General features: G+C 35.5%; 1 protein-coding gene across 9 annotated transcripts in view; it reads left to right on the top strand.

Annotated features, from left to right (window-relative positions):
* The window catches only part of LOC145694697 (uncharacterized), a 62,719-nt gene that overhangs the window by 13,364 nt on the left and 30,225 nt on the right, over positions 1-19,130 (top strand). For 4 of the 9 annotated variants that reach the window (XM_081771215.1, XM_081771218.1, XM_081771222.1 and 1 more), the window contains 3 exons: positions 971-1,063; positions 3,988-4,056; positions 9,151-9,630. In XM_081771215.1, the coding sequence (XP_081627341.1) occupies positions 971-1,063; positions 3,988-4,056; positions 9,151-9,630 (642 nt within the window). Of the gene's footprint in view, positions 1-970; positions 1,064-1,500; positions 1,786-3,987; positions 4,057-9,150; positions 9,631-19,130 lie in introns of those variants that run through there. The other 5 variants (XM_081771219.1, XM_081771220.1, XM_081771217.1 and 2 more) reach the window with 5 other exon arrangements.

Genomic DNA, 19,130 nt, shown 5'->3' with positions numbered 1-19,130 from the left:
TACTAGAGTGGCAGTGGACCCGAAAATTTCAGAATACAACCGACAGGAATTCACGTGGAATAAGTTGGTTTGCATGTTCGAGTGGAGTGACAAAACTAAGGAGCACAAAAGATATCAAAGATGGATTAGAGAGTCCTATTTTGAAACCATCTATTATTATTATTTATTATTTATTCACTAAGTTTCATACAGCACAAGGCTATTTGGCTGAAACTGAACAACGTCAACGTTGAAACCATAAATAGAAAAAAAGAGAGAGAGAAAAAAAATACACATTAAAGAGCGTTAACCTCTAAATTTACAATATTCGCTTCAGTTGATTTCTAAAGCTCCGTTCACTAGTTGAAATCTGTTGAAACTGTGTTATAATCTTGCGCTAGTCTATAAAACAAGGAGCGCTTTACAATTGATAACCTATGAATCTCGTAAGTTAGTAAATTTAGAGAGCGAGTTCGCCGAGGAGGAATACGAAAGGTAATCTGCGACAATAAGAATTAAGAATCAACTTTACTATTGATGATCTTATATAGATAAAGTAAATCAGCTGCGCGACGTCGTTTGTCAGGGGTACATAAGTCCATTAGAGACATTAGTTCTTGTCTCGAGTGATCACGTAGTTCAGGAATTCTAAATCTAACTATGGCAAGAAAGAAGTTTAAAACAGAATCAATGTGAGATAGATTAGTATTTACAGCCATATACCATACAATATTCAATGATCGGGGAAATAAAGCCTTGTAAAACATCGTAAGGGCAGGGAGACTTTGTATTTCATGAGATCTAACAGTTCATTTAAATATGACTGTTAAATTATTATCCTTTACTTTGATCTATAGGACACAGTCATAGAACTTAAACTAAAATAAATAAATGAAATTAGAGTGACACAATTTATGGACCAGACCTTGCACTTGTTGATATAATAAAGCCTGTATACAACTGTTAGGTACAATATTATATGCTTTTGTAGGTGATGTAATGGGTATTGAAGGAGCAACTCTAGCTACAGTAGACATTAGTGTCATGCCATACGAGCCTGAGGAGACTGGTTGGAAGAATGAAGGTAAGTTAATTTATGTGAATTTGCTTCTGTCATGCTGTAAACTGTCTATTCTATAGAAATTGTTTGGAAGTTCAGTGCCGAGGCTATATGAGACGTGGACGTTCAAGGTGAAATCAAGACTCCCTTCACCAAAGGCTTGCGTGTTAGCCTCAGGGAGAGACTGTTGTTTAACTAGGGTGCGAAATAATGGCAATAGAAGTGTGGTCGGGTATGATGGAGACAGAAGTGTATAAGAGAAAAAATGTCCACACTGAAGTGCTTCGGCATAGAGAGTGTACATATTTGAACAAACATCGATAATTATGAAATTATGTGGGATTAGGGATACTGCTAACACATGTTACATAGGGCATATTACAGAAAAATGAAATAATTGCATATAAAATATGATGAAAAATGACTGGAAACTTTCAAAATGCGGGTGTAGAGGAGAATTGAAAGAATTAGCTGGGTCGAGCGGAAAACTAATGAGAAGGTCTTGGAAATGGTGGGGGAAGAAAGAACGATTTTAGATATTATTAAGAAGAGGAAATGAAACTGGCTGGGACATTGGCTGAGAAGGAAGTGTATCCTGAGGGACATGCTAGAGGATATGATGGCTGGAAAGAGAAGGAGGGGGCGAGAGAGACTACAGTTAATGGACGATATCAAAAGAGAAAAATCGTACGTGAAAACGAAGAGGTTAGCGGAAGACCGTGGAGCATGGAAAATTCTCAGTTGCGGTAAGTGACCTGCCAATAATGGCAGAATACCTATGTTGATGATCATTAAAGCAACCCACATTATGCTTTATTTTTTGTTGAATTATGCTTTATCTTTTCCAAATTATGCTTTATTGTTAATTTCAATCTTTGTTTTACATTAATCGTGTATAATGTATAATATTTACTATACATTAAATAATCTAAATATCTTAATCTATTTATTAATATTTTACGAAGCAATTTCTTTCATATTTAATGAACTTTCTACTTAATGCAGAACAGTATAGTGTGGAGTTCTTGTGTACTATTCATTGTAGGTGGAAAATTTTCCTCTTTTCTTTTTTCTTTTCTCCACATTAAAGGATTACACCGAAAAATTCACAGAAATAAAAATAAGCGCAGTTAAATAGAATTTACCAAGAATTATGCTATATATTTTAAATTATGCTTTATGCTTTATTTTCAAAAATTATGCTTTTAAAATTAGTTTCTTCTGGGCACTTAGACAATCACAACCATGTTCAAGGTACCAACCATATGTCTAAATTGCTATTATGCTTTTGGGTTGCTCTAATGATCATGCATACAAAACACGTGTTAACTACATATGAATTACTGTAATTAATTTGCAGACTTCTGCTAATTGTGCTACTTTATTCACTTCCAGCAACTGATTATTGGGATTAATTATATTCAAAAATATTAAGTGAAGGCGAATTCTCCACCATTTCCCAGGATTTCACACCCAGGGTTTAACTACTATATATATGTACTTAGTATATAGTACTTGAGTGTGTACTAGTCTATCAAACTTTTTTTTTTTTTTTTTTTTTTTTTGACACATATTCTGAAAATTTGAAGATTTGAGTAAGAGGAAAGATATGTGATTTATAATATTTTGAAACTGGATATTAAAATTTTGTTTCAACAGAAGTAATCATATAATGAGAAACTTCAGAAAGAACTGGCATTGTGTCTGGAGCTCGTAGTATTTGAACTTTTCATCAATAGTGTGATAATTTTTATCTATATCAAAATTTGAACAACGCAAAAAGGATTAAATCACAAAGTTTTATTTTATTTAATTTTTGAAGTTCCTTTATTGTGAATATATATATTTTTAACTTAAAATACTTCGTTAACATTTTAAAATGTCTACGGATTTACCGAATGGCCAAGACAGAGGGTAAGGAACGTTTGCTGTGCTGAAAGTGGAAACTATTGAGGCGAAACATTGCATACTCTATTGATAGGTTTAATATGTACGTCAGCTTCGAAACTTCCATTCTTAAGCCTCACGTCCATATCGAGGAAGGTGGCTGTATTATAGTTGGATAATCCCCAGATGAATTTGACTGGGTACGTTTAGGGACTGTAGAAATTGTCCCAGTATTGGTTGGCCGTTGGTTCATATTGAGAAGATGTGTATGAATCTAAGCTAGAGGAAAAGTTAAAGTGCTGCGGATTATTTGTTGTTTCAGGCTTCTCATGAACAGGTAGGTGTATGAAGGGACCACACGAGCACTCAATTTAAATACGAAATTGTTCTGGGTGAGGACAAACTAAACAGGTTAAATTATGATTGGTGTTGGGTTCTTGAAATTCGAGGTGTGTGTTCAGGAAGTCTTCAAGGGCACAGACACTGAGTAAGTGTGATATTCGGGGGATAATGAGGTTACATCGGACGTTAAGTTGGTATTGGGAGTAAAGGTTCGGTGATGTAGTGACAGTGGATAGGAGTGATTTGTGTCTTTGAAGTATCTTGAGAGTGCCTTGACTGGGATTGAAGATGATAGTCGAAGAGAGCCGAGATGCGTTAGGCGGGGCATCCAATACTAGAAACAGTAGATCTTCCTTGGTTGTCGTGTTTGCGTATTTTGAGGAGAAAATGCAGTTTAGATATTTTGGGTGTGATTTTGTAAAATTCAAAATGAGGCTTAAGATAGGACCTCGAATACATTATGGTTCACTAGGCTAAATTGGATTTTAGTGAGGAATTCTTTGGAGGAATTTTTCCCTAAGATCTGTAATTGATAGTGTTGGAAAGTTACATGTATGAAAGCTACATGATGCGTAGATAGAAAGGTACATACATTGGTTGCGATGGAACCATTAGAAACTGTACAACAATATTGTATATAATTTTAATTAACATTAAATCTTATTCAAATATTGTTCAATAACAGAGTTAGAACTTATTTATTTATTTATTTTAAACAGGAACTGACGAAATAATTCAATTCAAAGAAGAGAATACATTATCTCCTGAAGAAAACAGAAAGCTTTTAGGTACATACTACTTGTTTTATCTTACAAACATACTATGATTTATGTCTGCTTACATATAACATAACATGGAGAGAAATAATTCGATTACTTTGAAGAGCTGTGATTAACACTTATATTGGGGTATAACACCAGCAGTGTCTCAGATTTAACACGTAATTGAAGATTGATTAGTTTGAGAAAAGCTGTAGATTCCATCGTAGGTTGTGAACTTCCCAGAGGACAGTATCATATTAAGGATTTACTGTGTGCTTTCCCAACTTCCTTCGAATCTCTTCGTCCATAAATTCTTCCTTATCACTATTCACATACATCTATTATCCATTTGCTTTAGTTTGCACGCGTAATGTTGGGTGTTAAACTAAAGATTGAATTCTTTTTTTTTTTTTTTTTCATTTAAATTAGACTATTGAATATGTTGAAATGTTGAAATATACAATGTTAGTAGAGTTGTACAGGATAAATTACAGGCAGCCTTGTTGCAAATAATTATAAAGTTTCATATTAAGCAATGAAGTTCTCCATTGCACACACCTTAAAAAAAAAAAAATGCACTAACCACATTGTTCGAAGACGATTTTTTTTTTCGAACCAATTAGTATTTTAAAAAAATATTGTAGATTAACAGGCAGGGTTGTGAAAAACCCAGGATTTTTTAAAAAATAAACCAAGCCACTGAGTTTTATTGGTCAAAATTGGGTTTTGTTAAATTTTGTATGTATATTTAAAGCCGTATTCTTACTTAAAATACCATTTAAGCATTCTTGTTCTATATGTACACATTTTGAATGAAAGTATATAATTTCCTTGTCGCACAAAGGAAATCTGTAGAGACTCATCCGCGTGTCGTGGGATACACTTTGCACTCGCTTATATTTCGATTTCTCGAATGGAGCAAGTAAACCCTATTACACTCAGGAATCAAGTGTCAGCGATTCTGACAGAAGATTTTTTTTTAAAGCTTCCTTCTAAACATGCCAGTCAAATACTAGGATAGTACCTCAAGTCAGAAGCCAGAGATAAAAGAAAGTGGGTTTACTAACTCTTTTGACACAAACGCTGTGTCACGTACACATATATATCGTTCTAGAACCTATATGCTTGCTTCAAAATATTTTTTCCTTCTTATCTCCAGAGGGTATAATCTTGTAACAAAATGCATTTTCTGCTCTTTGCATTTAATGATATAGGGTGATGACGTCTCTTCAAGTTTGGGCTTGAAACGAAACTATGTGTATTGGAGTATTATGGAAATATGATAGGAAAAGGAAGTTTATCACTTACTTTACGGTATTTTAAGTCTACAGTTTATGTACATATATTAAGAAATGAAGATTATACCATTGCACCCCTCCTCTCTTCTCATTCTCCCTCCTTACATCCAGAAAATTTTGTGTGATTTAGTTCTGAGCCAAGCAAGGAAAATCAATTTTCTTTTAGCTGCTATTATGTTGGTTTGTTGCATTTTTATTAGCGAATGGTAATTGGATGGTTTAATTTGAGAGTAATGTGTTGTATAGTAGAAAAATAAGTGTTGTTACTGGATTCGATTTTCAGATAGTATTTTATTTGGATTGTCAAACAGTATTGAGTAACATTTTTCTCTCGTAACTATTCTAGATATTGCAACGAAATTTACACAGCATCTTTTAAGGTTGATTATATTTGCGCCGGGACCGCCCCAGGGCGCCATATTCACAAAAGAGGAAAATTTTCCTATTTATTCCTTTTTTTTTTCATTATGAACATAGGCGCATGGTACCATTTCGAAACTTGTTCCGTTCTCGAAAATGACGTATGAACCAGGATACTGGGATAAATAGTTCTGTTTGGAAACTTCTATTGTATATATCCTACTTTTTTACTGTTTATATAAATACAGGGTGCTCTAAAAGTGTGGAAACAGCCAAATAAAAGGCAGGATTTTAAAAGAATTGCAAAAGTAACACTGTAGGTTAGTAGTACAAGTGGGAAAAAAACTTTCAGAACATTTTGATGTCGATAGGCACCATCTTGAAATCCTCCATTTTGAATTCACTTTCATTTTCTTAAATGTAAACCATATGTTGTGATCTCTCCTTTTTCGCTCAAAAGTAAATATTTATATCGCATCACAATCTATGTATCACATAACAATCTAGTGTTTACTAAATGCTAAGAAATAATGTAACTCAAAGAATAAGTCGTTTCCCAATACTTCTCCAGATCAATCACACATTTTCGCTATGCAGATTAGCTGGCCAGTTGCACTTTGTCATTCTGTAAATTACATATATGTAGTTTTTGGTTTATTTTTCACAAAAAATCGGACAACTGTTTTTGCTTTTTCGTGTTAAAACACCTCTGCTTTATTTGTAATTGAAGTTTTTATAACATTCTCACCCCCACCCCACCCCCGCCCCGGGAAAAGAAACAAGCAGTGCAAAAGAGATATTCTCGGATAATTCGCCCGGTGATAATCGAGAGTTCACTGTACTGTAAATTAAAATATTCAGTGCATATCATAGTATTGATTATTACAAAGAAAATTGTATTTGTGGTCTATGACGTCACATCTAATGATTGTTGTTGTTTAAAGTTTAACTCTCGCTCCTATGATCTTTTGCTTAATGGAGGCGAGAGTCCAAAGCAAATGAACGATGGCGAAAGGAACATTGAAATGATAATAGGGAAGGCCCGATAATACTCACTGGCACGGTTTACTTTTTCCCCCCGACGTTTACAAAGCTTAAAACTTAAATGTCTTTGCTGGTATATTTTTCATAACCTTACTATTTGCTTTAACCAGTAGGCGTATTTGTTTGGATTACTTCTTGAGCTGTTACATATTAACCTTATTCCTCTTGTTTACTAGTAGAAATATTATTTCAGGACTTGAAGCCTGAATTAACCCATTGGCGCAGACTTACGGAGAAGTTCCGTATGTTGTAAAATGGGCAAAAAGTAGACTTACGAAGGTTTTCCGTTTCATCTCCCTCCGTAACCCGTTTCCCTTTACTAACTCAAATGTTAGTATGTATGTTGCATCTTTCATCACTATATGCTTGGATTGTTCATTAATAGATATGCAGGACTTTCCCATGAGCCGCTACGAAGTGGCAGTAGATGGTAATGTAAGTGAATTTTTTCAAGTTTTATTTATTACATTTGTACATTACATATGGTGAGAAATATCTACGACAAGGCGTGTAAATGAAAGCGAAATTGAAGTGTTGCTCCTGAGTAATGTAAAAAGTAATTTGGATTCTGAATGAAAATAACACTTCGAGTTTAGTAAGTTGTGTAGATGACAATAAATCGGATAATAATGACAGTCACGTTAGTGAAAATAATGCTCGAAGGATTCTTTTATGTACTATATATAGTTCATTTAAATTTTTTATATTATGTACGAGCACCTAACAACAAAAGAACTTTGTGGACTTTAAAATTGATGTTGCTGAAGGCATACTTGAAAGCGTTACACTTCCAGAAAGCAAGATGTGTGTGGAATTATGTCTTATATATCATCGCCTGGGACTTTACGCGAAAGCATGGGGACATTTTCTAGCTCAAATTCCACTAACAAAATCCAAACAGTCTCCATCGAGGTCATGTAAGGTGTGCCAAAAGCACAAGAAGACAAGTGTAGATAGATAGCTGTATAAAAATATTTTAGGTTCTAAAAAATACATTTAGAGGAAAGCTTTGCAAAATGCCACACAATTCTTCATTGTTAAAGCACCTCATTGTTTCCGATTATTTCAAAATCTCACATGGAACATACGTATTTGCATGAATATAAGCCACGTGCGGATATAGGTCGCACTTTGACACGAGATTCTAGAAAAAATAAATCTCGAATGTAGGCCGCATTACTAAATTAGACAGTACTTTGAGATGCATCTCTCTTTCTCCCGTTCTTCAACTCTTGCATAACTAAGGGTGATTCATGAAGATGACCTTCTTTGTGATAGTGACTCTGAGCAACATTCTGGAGCGTTTAGCGAGAGTGGAGAATTAATTACTGGTGATGCTGAGATGGTGGTAAGTGATTGTGCTTGATTTGGGTGGGTAATAACAAGCTGGCACAGTTTTGCGAAACAACGTTGTTTTTCTTTTTTTTTAACAAAGCTACTGTATATAAATATTCCGTATATATTCTATATACTGTATAACAAAGATACGTATTCCTGTTAATAAAACTATTAAGTATAGAAGTGCTTTCTGTACCAGTGTAAGGTGTTACCGGTACCCAATGAAGGTGCAATTTTTGCGAACAAGGTAAGTTTTTCGCTATTTTCTCAGTAACTTGTAATGATATTCATTTCAACTCACAAAATGCGTGTACATGTCATTTTAAAATAGACAATTTATGATCTGAGGAGAAAAATCTCGATTATAGGTCACACCATGATTTTTGAAGCCAAAATTTAGGAAAAAGTGCGGCCTTTATTCGCGCAAATAGGGCATTTGAGATAGGACTTAGGTTTCTACAACATATTTTATAGTGGTATTTGTCACTAATGCTCATTTAAACATTACAGGAATGTTCTTAACGTTTTCAGTAAATGATTATAAAATATAGTATGCAGTGTTTCAATTTCTTTGAAAAATAGTAATAAACCATGCCTGAACTGATTTTAATTTCCAAAAACGTATGTGCCAATGGGTTAAGGACGTTACTGCTCCATTTCTTTCCTAAAAATTGATAAAATATGCATGGAGCACTTTAATACGAACAAATAGTAGCCCGTGTTTCCTTTTTTGAGACAACAGCTTTAATTTAGGTTTATTTATTTATGTATTTATTTATTTTTATACTTTTAAATGCTAGAGTAATCCTTTTTCTCGCAAACACGAGGAGTAGCAACCCAACAAGTAATCCAGAGAAATAGACGTGCTGATTAAAGCTAACAGTGAGGTTTGTGAAATATAACAGCAAAATACAACTCCACAACGCACTATACAAATAACAATATTTGCTCTTTTATATAAAATAATGCATTAAAATGCATAGTAAATGTCTTTTCTTCGAATGTTTAAGAAAGATGAATTAAGCTTTAATCCGATTTATATGAATTACCTATGGTACAGTGTAGATTCTTAAATTTACAGATACAGATGATGTAACTACTCCAGACAGCAAGTTTGTAGTTGCAGAGAAGTTTTGGCAGCGAGAAGTTGCAGATGGTAAAGATGCCACACAAATATTAATGCACATCGTAAAACAGGAAAAATTCCAGAAACTGCTGAACAGCACATCTGCAACAAGAAGAAAAGTGTGGGAGTTGATTGCCGAAGAAATGTCCAAAATGGGTGCACCGTTACCTAATTCAAACAAGAGAGAAGCTGCTATGAGATGCCATCAAAAGTGGAGAAATCTTGAGCATAATTATCTGAAAATGAAGGCACGTCTGCAACAAACCGGATGGAAGCGGAAGAAACCTCCCAAATATTATGCAGAACTTCATGAAATAATGGTCACGATAAATCAAATGTTTCCACGTCCAAGCCTAGAGATAGAAAATGAAGTACCAGACATAAGTTTAGTAACGTCGTACAGTACGTCTCCCGAGCATGAAGAAGATATACCAGGTACATTTCCTTATATAATTGTGTTATTTTGGAATTATTTTCCGTGAAGAGTTTTCCCACGGATGGCCATTTATATACACTAAAGTACTAACCGCCCTTTTGTCCGAAGTATTCAATACAAGTTTAAGCGTAACTCATTAACGACATGGTCAGGAAAATACAAAGAAATATTTTTTATCCTTCTACGGGTAAAAACGAGCGACTACGGGTAAAAACGTCTAATCTTAAAAAGTCTAAAACTCACTAAATGGTAGTGTAACAATTACGTATAGAACGCGTCCGATAGCTTTGTAGTTTTATTCTTTCTACCTTATTGCTTGGAGTCAAAGTTGTTAGTAACTAAATCATTGGTACATCTGCTATATTTCGCAAAATCGTCTTTAATTGGAACCCAGTTTTTGTCCAGTTATTCCATGTGGAGATTTAAAGCGAATTATTCGTTTATATGAAAAGCGCTTCCTTTATCATTCTTTTAATATTATATTTTTCAGTTTCTTACTTGGACTTTATATTTACTATCAACAAGATAGATTGGTAATGAAGAATCTATTATCACTATTCTTTGCAAATAATGAATTACATCAATTTGAATCCATTTTTCTGAAGAGTCCTCTCCTAAAATTTACTAGATACTATAGATATGTGGATAATACTCTGTTTATTTATAAAAACCGAAAACTTAGTCTTCGGAGAACGATTTTAGTGCCATAGATGAAAAGAAAAAAAATTAAAAAAAGTTGAGAAATAAATAAGTACTTTATTTATTTGATTGTTTATTTTATTTTGTATATTTATATAAAAAAAATAGTGTATCGTGAGAACAACACATTTCACCCAAAGATTTATAGAAATTCGACAGCTGGATTTGTTTACATTACGCTACAAATTGGCATTATTTTCTCAAATGAAGGCTAATATTTAGAAGAATTTCTTTCATAAAGCCATCGCAGTGCACTGTGAAGAAATCAGTCGTTTCTTTGGAGTCAGCGGGAAGAGGGGGTAAAACATAGTTACCCAAAAAATGGTGGGGGAAACTGAAGCAGTTCAATTTCCTTATGATGAGACTCCTCATGATGAACAGAAATGGACTTGATTACGTGAAATACCATACGAGCTACAAGAAATGAACAATTTACAAAGTAATAGAGTATGCCGAATTTCTTGCTGTTGTGAGGAGATGTATATAGGTACCACATAAAAAAATACCGCCACTAAATTTAAGAGGCATTTGACGAATGTAAAAATTGAGCTACCAACTGCGAGATTTTTTGCAGCATTTAAAATGAAAATGATCTTGTGTGAAATTGCATCACGGGAAAACGGTTGAACCATTCAAAAAGAATTTTTGAGTATAGTTATCACTTACCTCGAACTGGGTTCCTATTTTGTCACTTTGTTTAAAATACATATCCTAAGGAGAGGATTAAAATACATATCGTATAGAGAGAGTGGGAGTTCAAAATTTATACGAAAAATTGAGTATCTCAAGTCTATATTAGGAAGATGAAACTTGGTATATAAATTCCTCATTAAATAGAAGCGGACACGTGTCTCAGCGTTTCTGAAAATTACCGCTTTGAGGGAACATATTCTATAATTTCTTTCTTTACACCGAAATCGAAAATGCCTTTTTTTTTTTTTTTTTTTAGTTTAACGTCCCATGATTATGTACTGAGGCTAAGGAAGACTGTGATAAAAAGATGATAATGGTGGAATGGTGAAAGTGGTAGGAAACGAGATAATCTCGAAAAAAACCCACGCACACGGTGTTTATCCACCACAAAGCGTACTTGGGAGCCAAGATCGAACCAAGCATCCCAGTCTGAGGTGACGCGTACTATTACTGAGTACCGTGGTCCTACGTGTTATTTGTGATCATATCACGGGGAAACGGATGAACAGTTCGAAATTAATTTTGAAACGCAGTTAGTACCTCACTTGAACTAGGATTTTATCATGTTACTTTGATTTACGGCCGTGTGCACCAACGAAGTTCAACTGTTGAACGAGGATCGTAGCCAAGTTCAGTGAAAATGTCTGTTGCACCAACAACGTTCAAGGTTATGTCTCGGTCAAATGGTGGATGAACTTGGTTTTAGCTTGAACGACCGAATTTGGGGGTTTAAACTTTGTTGATCCAAGTCAGTCTGTTTACATTCAATAATGTCTTTGCATTTTCCACCAATGAAATTACAATTCCCGTGATCGGAGAAATTTTCTGCTCGTGGTTTCATTATTTTTCCTTGATCAATGTATATCAATAAAATGAAATAAATGTTCTGAAGTTTTAGGAATACAGTTCTTTTTAATTTTCAGGTAAAGTCTGTTAACTAGCAAAAAGAAATAAGGAGGATATGTAGCTGGAAAACCTGTGATTCTGTAGCTTTACAATAGAGAACCCACTAGAAATAAACTACTATGCGTTTTTTTTTTCTTCTACAAAATCAGCTCAGCTATTTCGACAATGTATTTTCTAAACAATTTTCCAGTAAAGATTAACGTTAGGAGGGCATACAAGTTATGTCTATAAATACAGTATTTTCTTGTCAAAAATCCATGTAAACAGCGTAAAACTTATCCAGTTATTCCTAGAATGTTATCAACCAATTGCGTAGACACATAGAAACTTAGCTACTATAGTGAAAGCCACACGTCTCAAAACCACGTACCAAACTTCGCAAGCTACTCATTACAAGCTATTTTTGAACCTATTACGGTTTACGCCAAGGTGAAGCTGCTGGGCTATATTCGAGGTGTGTCCGTAGTGAACAGGCAAATTTGCGATGCTGGTATACGTGTAAGCAAATTAATGGTTCACTTCAGCAGGCAGTTCTACCAAATAGAAAATTTATAGGTAAAAAACGACGTGAAATATTTTTCGTGAAGGAATGAAAGTGTGAATATAAGTAATTACCATCTGTCACAGCATATTGAAGTTCATTATTAGTGGGAAAGAAATTATAGTATGTGTAAGTGTGCTCTTCCACTGTCCTCGTTTATGTGTATACCCCGTCGCTGACGCGCCTACTCCCTATGGACGTAACCGCTCGGGCCTCCCTACTGCGCTAGCAATTCGTGCTTTTTAGTGGCCACCTAGCATAACTTGGTTTGTGTTTTATACACAGTAGTTTTTATGCTATACGTCCACACTTTATTTACACGTTACTGAGCCATCCTAAAGTAATGGAGCTCTTCATTTAGTGCATGCTCTGGTAAAAGAAAGCTCTAATGTAACCTGAAAATGTAAAAAAGTGTCAAAATTCGGTAGAACCATCTGGGGGAGTGATGAGCAAATTAGTACAAAAAATACGTACCAATCTGTAGTAGGTGATCACTACAAGCTAGTTTTGCATTATAATTGCATAATTATGAACAATACATTTTAACGCTGTTTCTATAATCACAGATTACATACATGTGTAACGAATGTATTTTGAGAAATTGCACCGCAAAACAGGAGGGTGATATTTTAAACAGTGGTCTTTTCTTATGCACACACCACCATCGCGAATGTGCCTGCTTTCGCGGACAAAATCACGAGCGTTCCCTCAAATTGTGCCCTGTTGGAATCGGAATAGATACAAACTTCGGTTGTTTTGGCCATTTAGCACAGATTCGTGCGTGGTTTTTGCACTTATTATATTTATAACATATAAGTTTGCAAGCATATTATAAATGTGTGCGTAGCTAGTGGACAGGTGAGAAACTAAAAATGCAGATCATAAATGGAAAGAATAAATGGTAGCGCTGCTCAACTTTACCTACGCTAACTAGGAATTGTAGGCAAAGACCAACAGGGAAAAGGATGTAAAAGGCATTAGAATAACATTTTCACGACGAAATATGAATAACTGTTGAATCAATTTTCCCCATCAGTGGATTCCAGAAGTTTTTTCTTTTATTATTTTTTATTTTCTAGTGGTGGCGAATTTTAATATACTGGGGATGGAATGTATTAGTAACGAAAACACTAGGAATAAACATTGAGGATGATAGGATATATGGTCGATATCGAGATGATAGGATATCGAGAACAGCGTGCAGTTTTACTCTACGTACCCATAGTATAAGTAGTAGTAATAGTAGGAACGGGTTAGAAGCCCCAGTTAGGTCTGTTCTGGACACAGGCCCGTATTCACGGGGGGCTAGGGGGCCGGGCCCCCCCCTAAACTTTGGCTGGCCCTCTAAAAGTTTCGCGGTAGGCTTGCAAATGAACTATAATATGGTGTTGAAGTATAATATGATTGGGTCGGCCCCCCCTAAATTTTTGGGCAGGCTACGGGCCTGTCTGGACATAAAATGAGCAAATTAAAGACTTGCCCATACTTTTCTATACATTTTACAATCTGTGTATCCGTATAGTAAAACTGCACCGAGAACAAACCTAACAAACCCCTGCGGGACTTCTAACCCGTTCCTCCTACTACAAGTACTACTACTTATACTATGGATCCGTGTAGTAAAACTACACGCTACAATATAATCTAAAATCTACGACCAATATTGCAACACCAAGTATCACTCGTTTATTTTATTACAAGTATAATTTATTAGTTCATTCTTTGATGTTTTCACTCGAGATGCACACAATCTCGAAAGTCGAAAACCCCGGCACGCGGTATGCTTTCTTCATTTGTCACTTTGTTAAACGAAGGTCAGAGACAAAAGACGACAACCAATCAGAGTCGATTTTACAAATTGTCCGAAGTTTACTTAAACGAGGTTTACTGAACTTCGATTTTCAATGGTGCAACAAAAGTCCGGGAACCACGTTTAAACTTGAAAGCTTAATTTTGAACGCGTTTAAGTGAACGCTCGTTTAAACTTCGTTGGTGCACACGGCTGTTAAGGGTTTATCATAAGGGGCGTAAAGGAGGTTTGAAATGTAGGTTAAACAGCATCTCACAAGTCCGCCAGTTGGGAAGATGAGGGGTAGGAATTAGATTTCTGGGCTTTCGGTGTCTATGGCCGTGTTAGCCCGTCACACATATGAGGAGTGATGTTTCTCGGCGATCACACTGCCGGGGAATTGGAGAGGAAGAAAGAAATGGTGAAGGAAGGAAGCAGCCTGGGACCGTTATGCTAGGTACCATCCCGGCATCTGCCTGGTGTGAATGAGGAAATCCCAGGAAAAACCTCACTCAGGATGGCTGGGGTAAAAAAGTTGTTACATCTTTCCGATCAAACTGGGAATTGAACCCGGGAACGCTCGCACCAAAGGCGAGAGCGTTAGCAGCTATGCTACGCAGGGCCACAGTTGGGAAAATGAAACTCATTATATAAACTCCTCAATAAAAACAAGGGAACAGAAATTTCCATTTTAAGGGGGATTTTTCTTACAAATATTTTTGGCCACATTGAAAGCTATCTCGTGATTTGTTTATCATCGCACTACAGGGAAATAAATGGCTAAAGAGTTTGAAATAAATTTTGGAATATATAAGTCGTAAGTACCTACCTTGAGCTGGACTTTTATGTCACATTGCTTAAAGGGCGCATTCTAAGTGAATATAGAGGTTCAAGTTTTATGGCCAAAAAGAAGTGTATTGTGGGGTTTTTATTACTACACTTTCATTAAAATGCGTATCCAAATGGAGGGAGGGGGTTCAAATATTTTCCACAAGTTTATTTTCCCCGTGCGAAGAACGGTCATTTCAGCTAGTTCAGCAATAATATTGAAAGAATAGTGAAGGAAGTATTTTTTTAAATAACAACGTAATATCGGCGTTTAATTCTAGTCAGGGGAAAATCAAACAAAAACTGGATTCCAATTTATGATGATTTTGCGAAATGTTTTGGTTTAGTTTCTTGCAACTTTAGTTCCAGGCAACATGGAAGGGTGAAGACAACTACAAAACTATAAACTTCATCTTATGTATAATTATTTCACTATATTTTAGAGAGTTTTTATATTTAGGACTAGTGTGTTTTTACATTTAGTTGATGTACCTCCATTATACGTGTGTTTTCCTAAACATGTCAATTGACAAGGTAAGCTTTAACTCAAAACGTTGTATTGAATACAAGGGACGAACGGGTGGTGAGTACTCCTTTTTATTTTATGGTGAGGTTCATAGTTACTAACAGACACTGCAGTGATAACAATTAATCGAGAGATTCTATAACTGAATCCTTCAATTTGGCTATACTAACTTTTTTTATATTATTATTATTATTATTATTATTATTATTATTTTTTTACTCTTACATTGTTAGTAGGAAAGGGAAAGTATTAGAAGCATGAAAGTCTGTAATCAAAGCAGTCGAGGGCTACAGATATTTTATGCTCAGTTTTATGACTTTTATCACAATCATTCGTAGGTGAACACGAGGAGAAATGCATAGTGATGATGTTCCACCCATCTCCTTTGCTGCAGACGAATATCCGTTGCAAGGTCAAAGGAAGTGCTCAATAAGATTTTTCAAACGAGATAAAATTCCTCGGATAGAGAACAATTTAAATTAAGACTGAGTCAAACGTCAGGCATGGAACAACGATAAGGGTGGCCCACAGTGACAAGCAATACGTAATAAATAACTCGAAAAAGCAGTTACCGTAAATAACTCTAGATCAGACCATTTAAAACAGAAAACCATATTCACTTTAACCAAAGTATATTTTATTTCAGTAGAAGTATTAAATAGGTTCAATATTTACTCAACATATATTATTGGCACGGATTGAATAGAGAGTGAAGAATCCACCTAAAAATAATATATTAATCCTAGCCTTCCAGTAGAACAATATTAAAATAGCATAATTCCAATAAAATGGCAAACCAATTGATATGGGAACTGAGTAAAAACTTTTCTGCGGAGAAAGTACAGAGGTGGAGTCCCAAATGCTAGTCAAAAGTTCCGGAACGTCTGATTATCTCGGTTAGAATATGTTTTTCCGAAAACTTGAAAGATACTAAAGTTACAGGATATCAACAGTGTGCCTGTCAAAATGTGTGCGGTCCTGTGTGGGCCCCACGGGACCCAACTATGATTTTTCAAATGAGAACCCCTATTTTTTAAATTCCAAATTCGGTATCTACGGAGCAAACTAAATCAGAATATGTACTGCTCAAAGCTGTAGAATGTGAGTCCGAGGTCTTACAGTCCGAAAATTCTGAGGGTGAGTAATGCGAAAAGTTCCGGAAAAGCTAAATATCTCGATTAAAATGCGTTTTTCTGAAAATTTGAAAGATACAAAAATTTCAGGATACAAACAGAGCTATCGGAAGCCTGTGCTTGTCAAAATGTGTGCGGCCCTGTGCGGGCCCCACGGCGCCCAACTATAATTTTTCAAATGAGAGCCCCTATTTTTTTTCTAATTCCATATTCGGTATCTACGGAAGAAACTAAATCAAAAGATGTACCGCTGAAAGCTATAAAATGTAAGTATTAGGCCCTACAGAGTCGGAAAGATTATCAGAGTGAGTAGTGTGTAAAGTTCCGGAACGGCTAAATATCTGTTAGTATGATTTTTTTTTTTAACTTGGAAAGATATGAAAGTAGCCAGAATATCAACAGTATTATTGGACTGCTAGGAAAATGAAAATGTTTAGATCCTATGAGCCCCAGGGAACCGAACTTTTATTTTGCCAATGGGAGCCCCTGTACCAACAAGGTGAACGTGGGTTTTGAGATGTTCTGCAAAATTAATTCGGCGTCGCGAAATCTTGCAGTGTCTAAAGTGTCAATGAAAACCTACTGCAAAAGTAATTCAGAGGGAATCAACAGATTACTATTGTTTGGAAACCTACTTCAATTATCTGAATCTTAGGCACTCTGAATTATGATAGATTGAATTTCTATGCAAAAAACGCAAAACCTATAGTATATACTGCACACAAATTCACACTAGTTTTCGTGGGTCGTATAGGGGATAATGCAATTGCAATTATGTAAAGTTTGTAGAAAAATACCCAACTGAGTATCTTTTATAACATACTTTTCAATATTGGGCATTGTGTTGATCAGGTTCGAAGTGTGTGTGTGTGGGGGGGGGGGGAGGACGCAGAAACTGCGTTTTGACTCGACATATTGGCTATCTAAATATTGAAATGCAGTGAAGGTATGTTGCCTAAAAGATTGCATTTTCTATTTACATAATGACTGAAAACCATTGGAGCGCTTCACTCTAGTAACGGGAGGGGGGGGGGAAGTACGGAGAGATATTGATCCCCCGCCAACAGCTTCGTGGAAGAAGTAAAAAATATCCCTTTATGTTGTATTATAGAGAATTATACACGGAAATGCTCAAAACCGAATGAGGATATTAACAATTTCCTGCGGGAAAACTCCAGGTCCCTGCACTCGACTGTGGGTATTCCAAACCCCCGGAAGGTTCGCCACCCACAACAGACAATCCCTAAATCCGTCCATACTCAAAACACGATATTTTTATGCATTAAGGCAAGAAGACACATACACACATAACAAAGAAACAATTCAATATGGCACATCAAAATATAAACTAGGTGAACTTCTTTGAAGACCCTCATTTTAAAAACAAAAGATAGGAAAAAGATAACAAAGATGTCGGTGTTGCCAACTTAAGAATTATCTTTTTTTAAGTGCAAAGTTATTCGTCAGTTACTGTGTATAAAAATGGATTTATTAAGGTATTTAGCATCTACTTTCCAGTGACGGTATGTCTTGATCACTGAAAAACCAGAGCCGATATGCCTTTATCAGTGAAAAACCAGAGGCGGTGTGGCATACCACTGCATACCGTCTCACTTCGACCACTGGTGTTGATGTTATGTGGCTTATGAGGTAGTTGGTGCTTGCTTCATATTGTGTACCGTGCTGTGTGGGAGACTTTGCTACGTATAAATGGTGCAAGTGGGCAGTGTGCTAGCAGCAGATTGGTTTTGAGTTAAAATAGTACATTACTAACTGTTATATCAGACTTATTTATTCTATCTCTGGATTGCAGTCCAAAAATATCGATTGAAAACGTTTTCCAATATTAGATCTTTATCCAGTTATTAATAGATACTATATTTGTTTTTCTTGTTATTAGTGTCCCTCATCATTAGTAGTATTCCACTGATAACGGTGGGCCCTTCAACGCCAGTTCAGCTTGTTCAATTACATAAATATTGTTTTTTACAGTTCTGAATAGAGTTTCTTGAAATGCATTCTGTTATGCATAATGAATTTAACCGAAAGAGAAGGATACTATTCTGATTATAAAAGGTTGTGTGATAGAGTAAGATCGTACTAGGAAGTTGAAAACTTATTTAATGATACATTTCTGGACCTTTCCTCCTGTTTCAAAATCTACCGTGTATCGGTCTGTTGATCGATTTGAATGCATGGGTTTAATTAAGGATAAAGCAAGATCAAGAAGGCCCAAAAGTGCTACTAATCACGAGAAATCTATACACGTTTTGCAATCAGTTATTGAAAGTCCACACACGCAACTCTCAAAACTTACTGAAACACATGGTGTCAGTATAAACTCCACTCATAGGATATTGAAAAAGTACCATTACCATCTTTAC

The sequence above is a fragment of the Thermobia domestica genome, chromosome 9 (assembly GCF_964235325.1).
Source record: "Thermobia domestica chromosome 9, izTheDome1.hap1.1, whole genome shotgun sequence".
Lineage (NCBI taxonomy): Eukaryota > Metazoa > Arthropoda > Insecta > Zygentoma > Lepismatidae > Thermobia > Thermobia domestica.
This window is presented reverse-complemented; position numbering and strand designations above follow the sequence as displayed.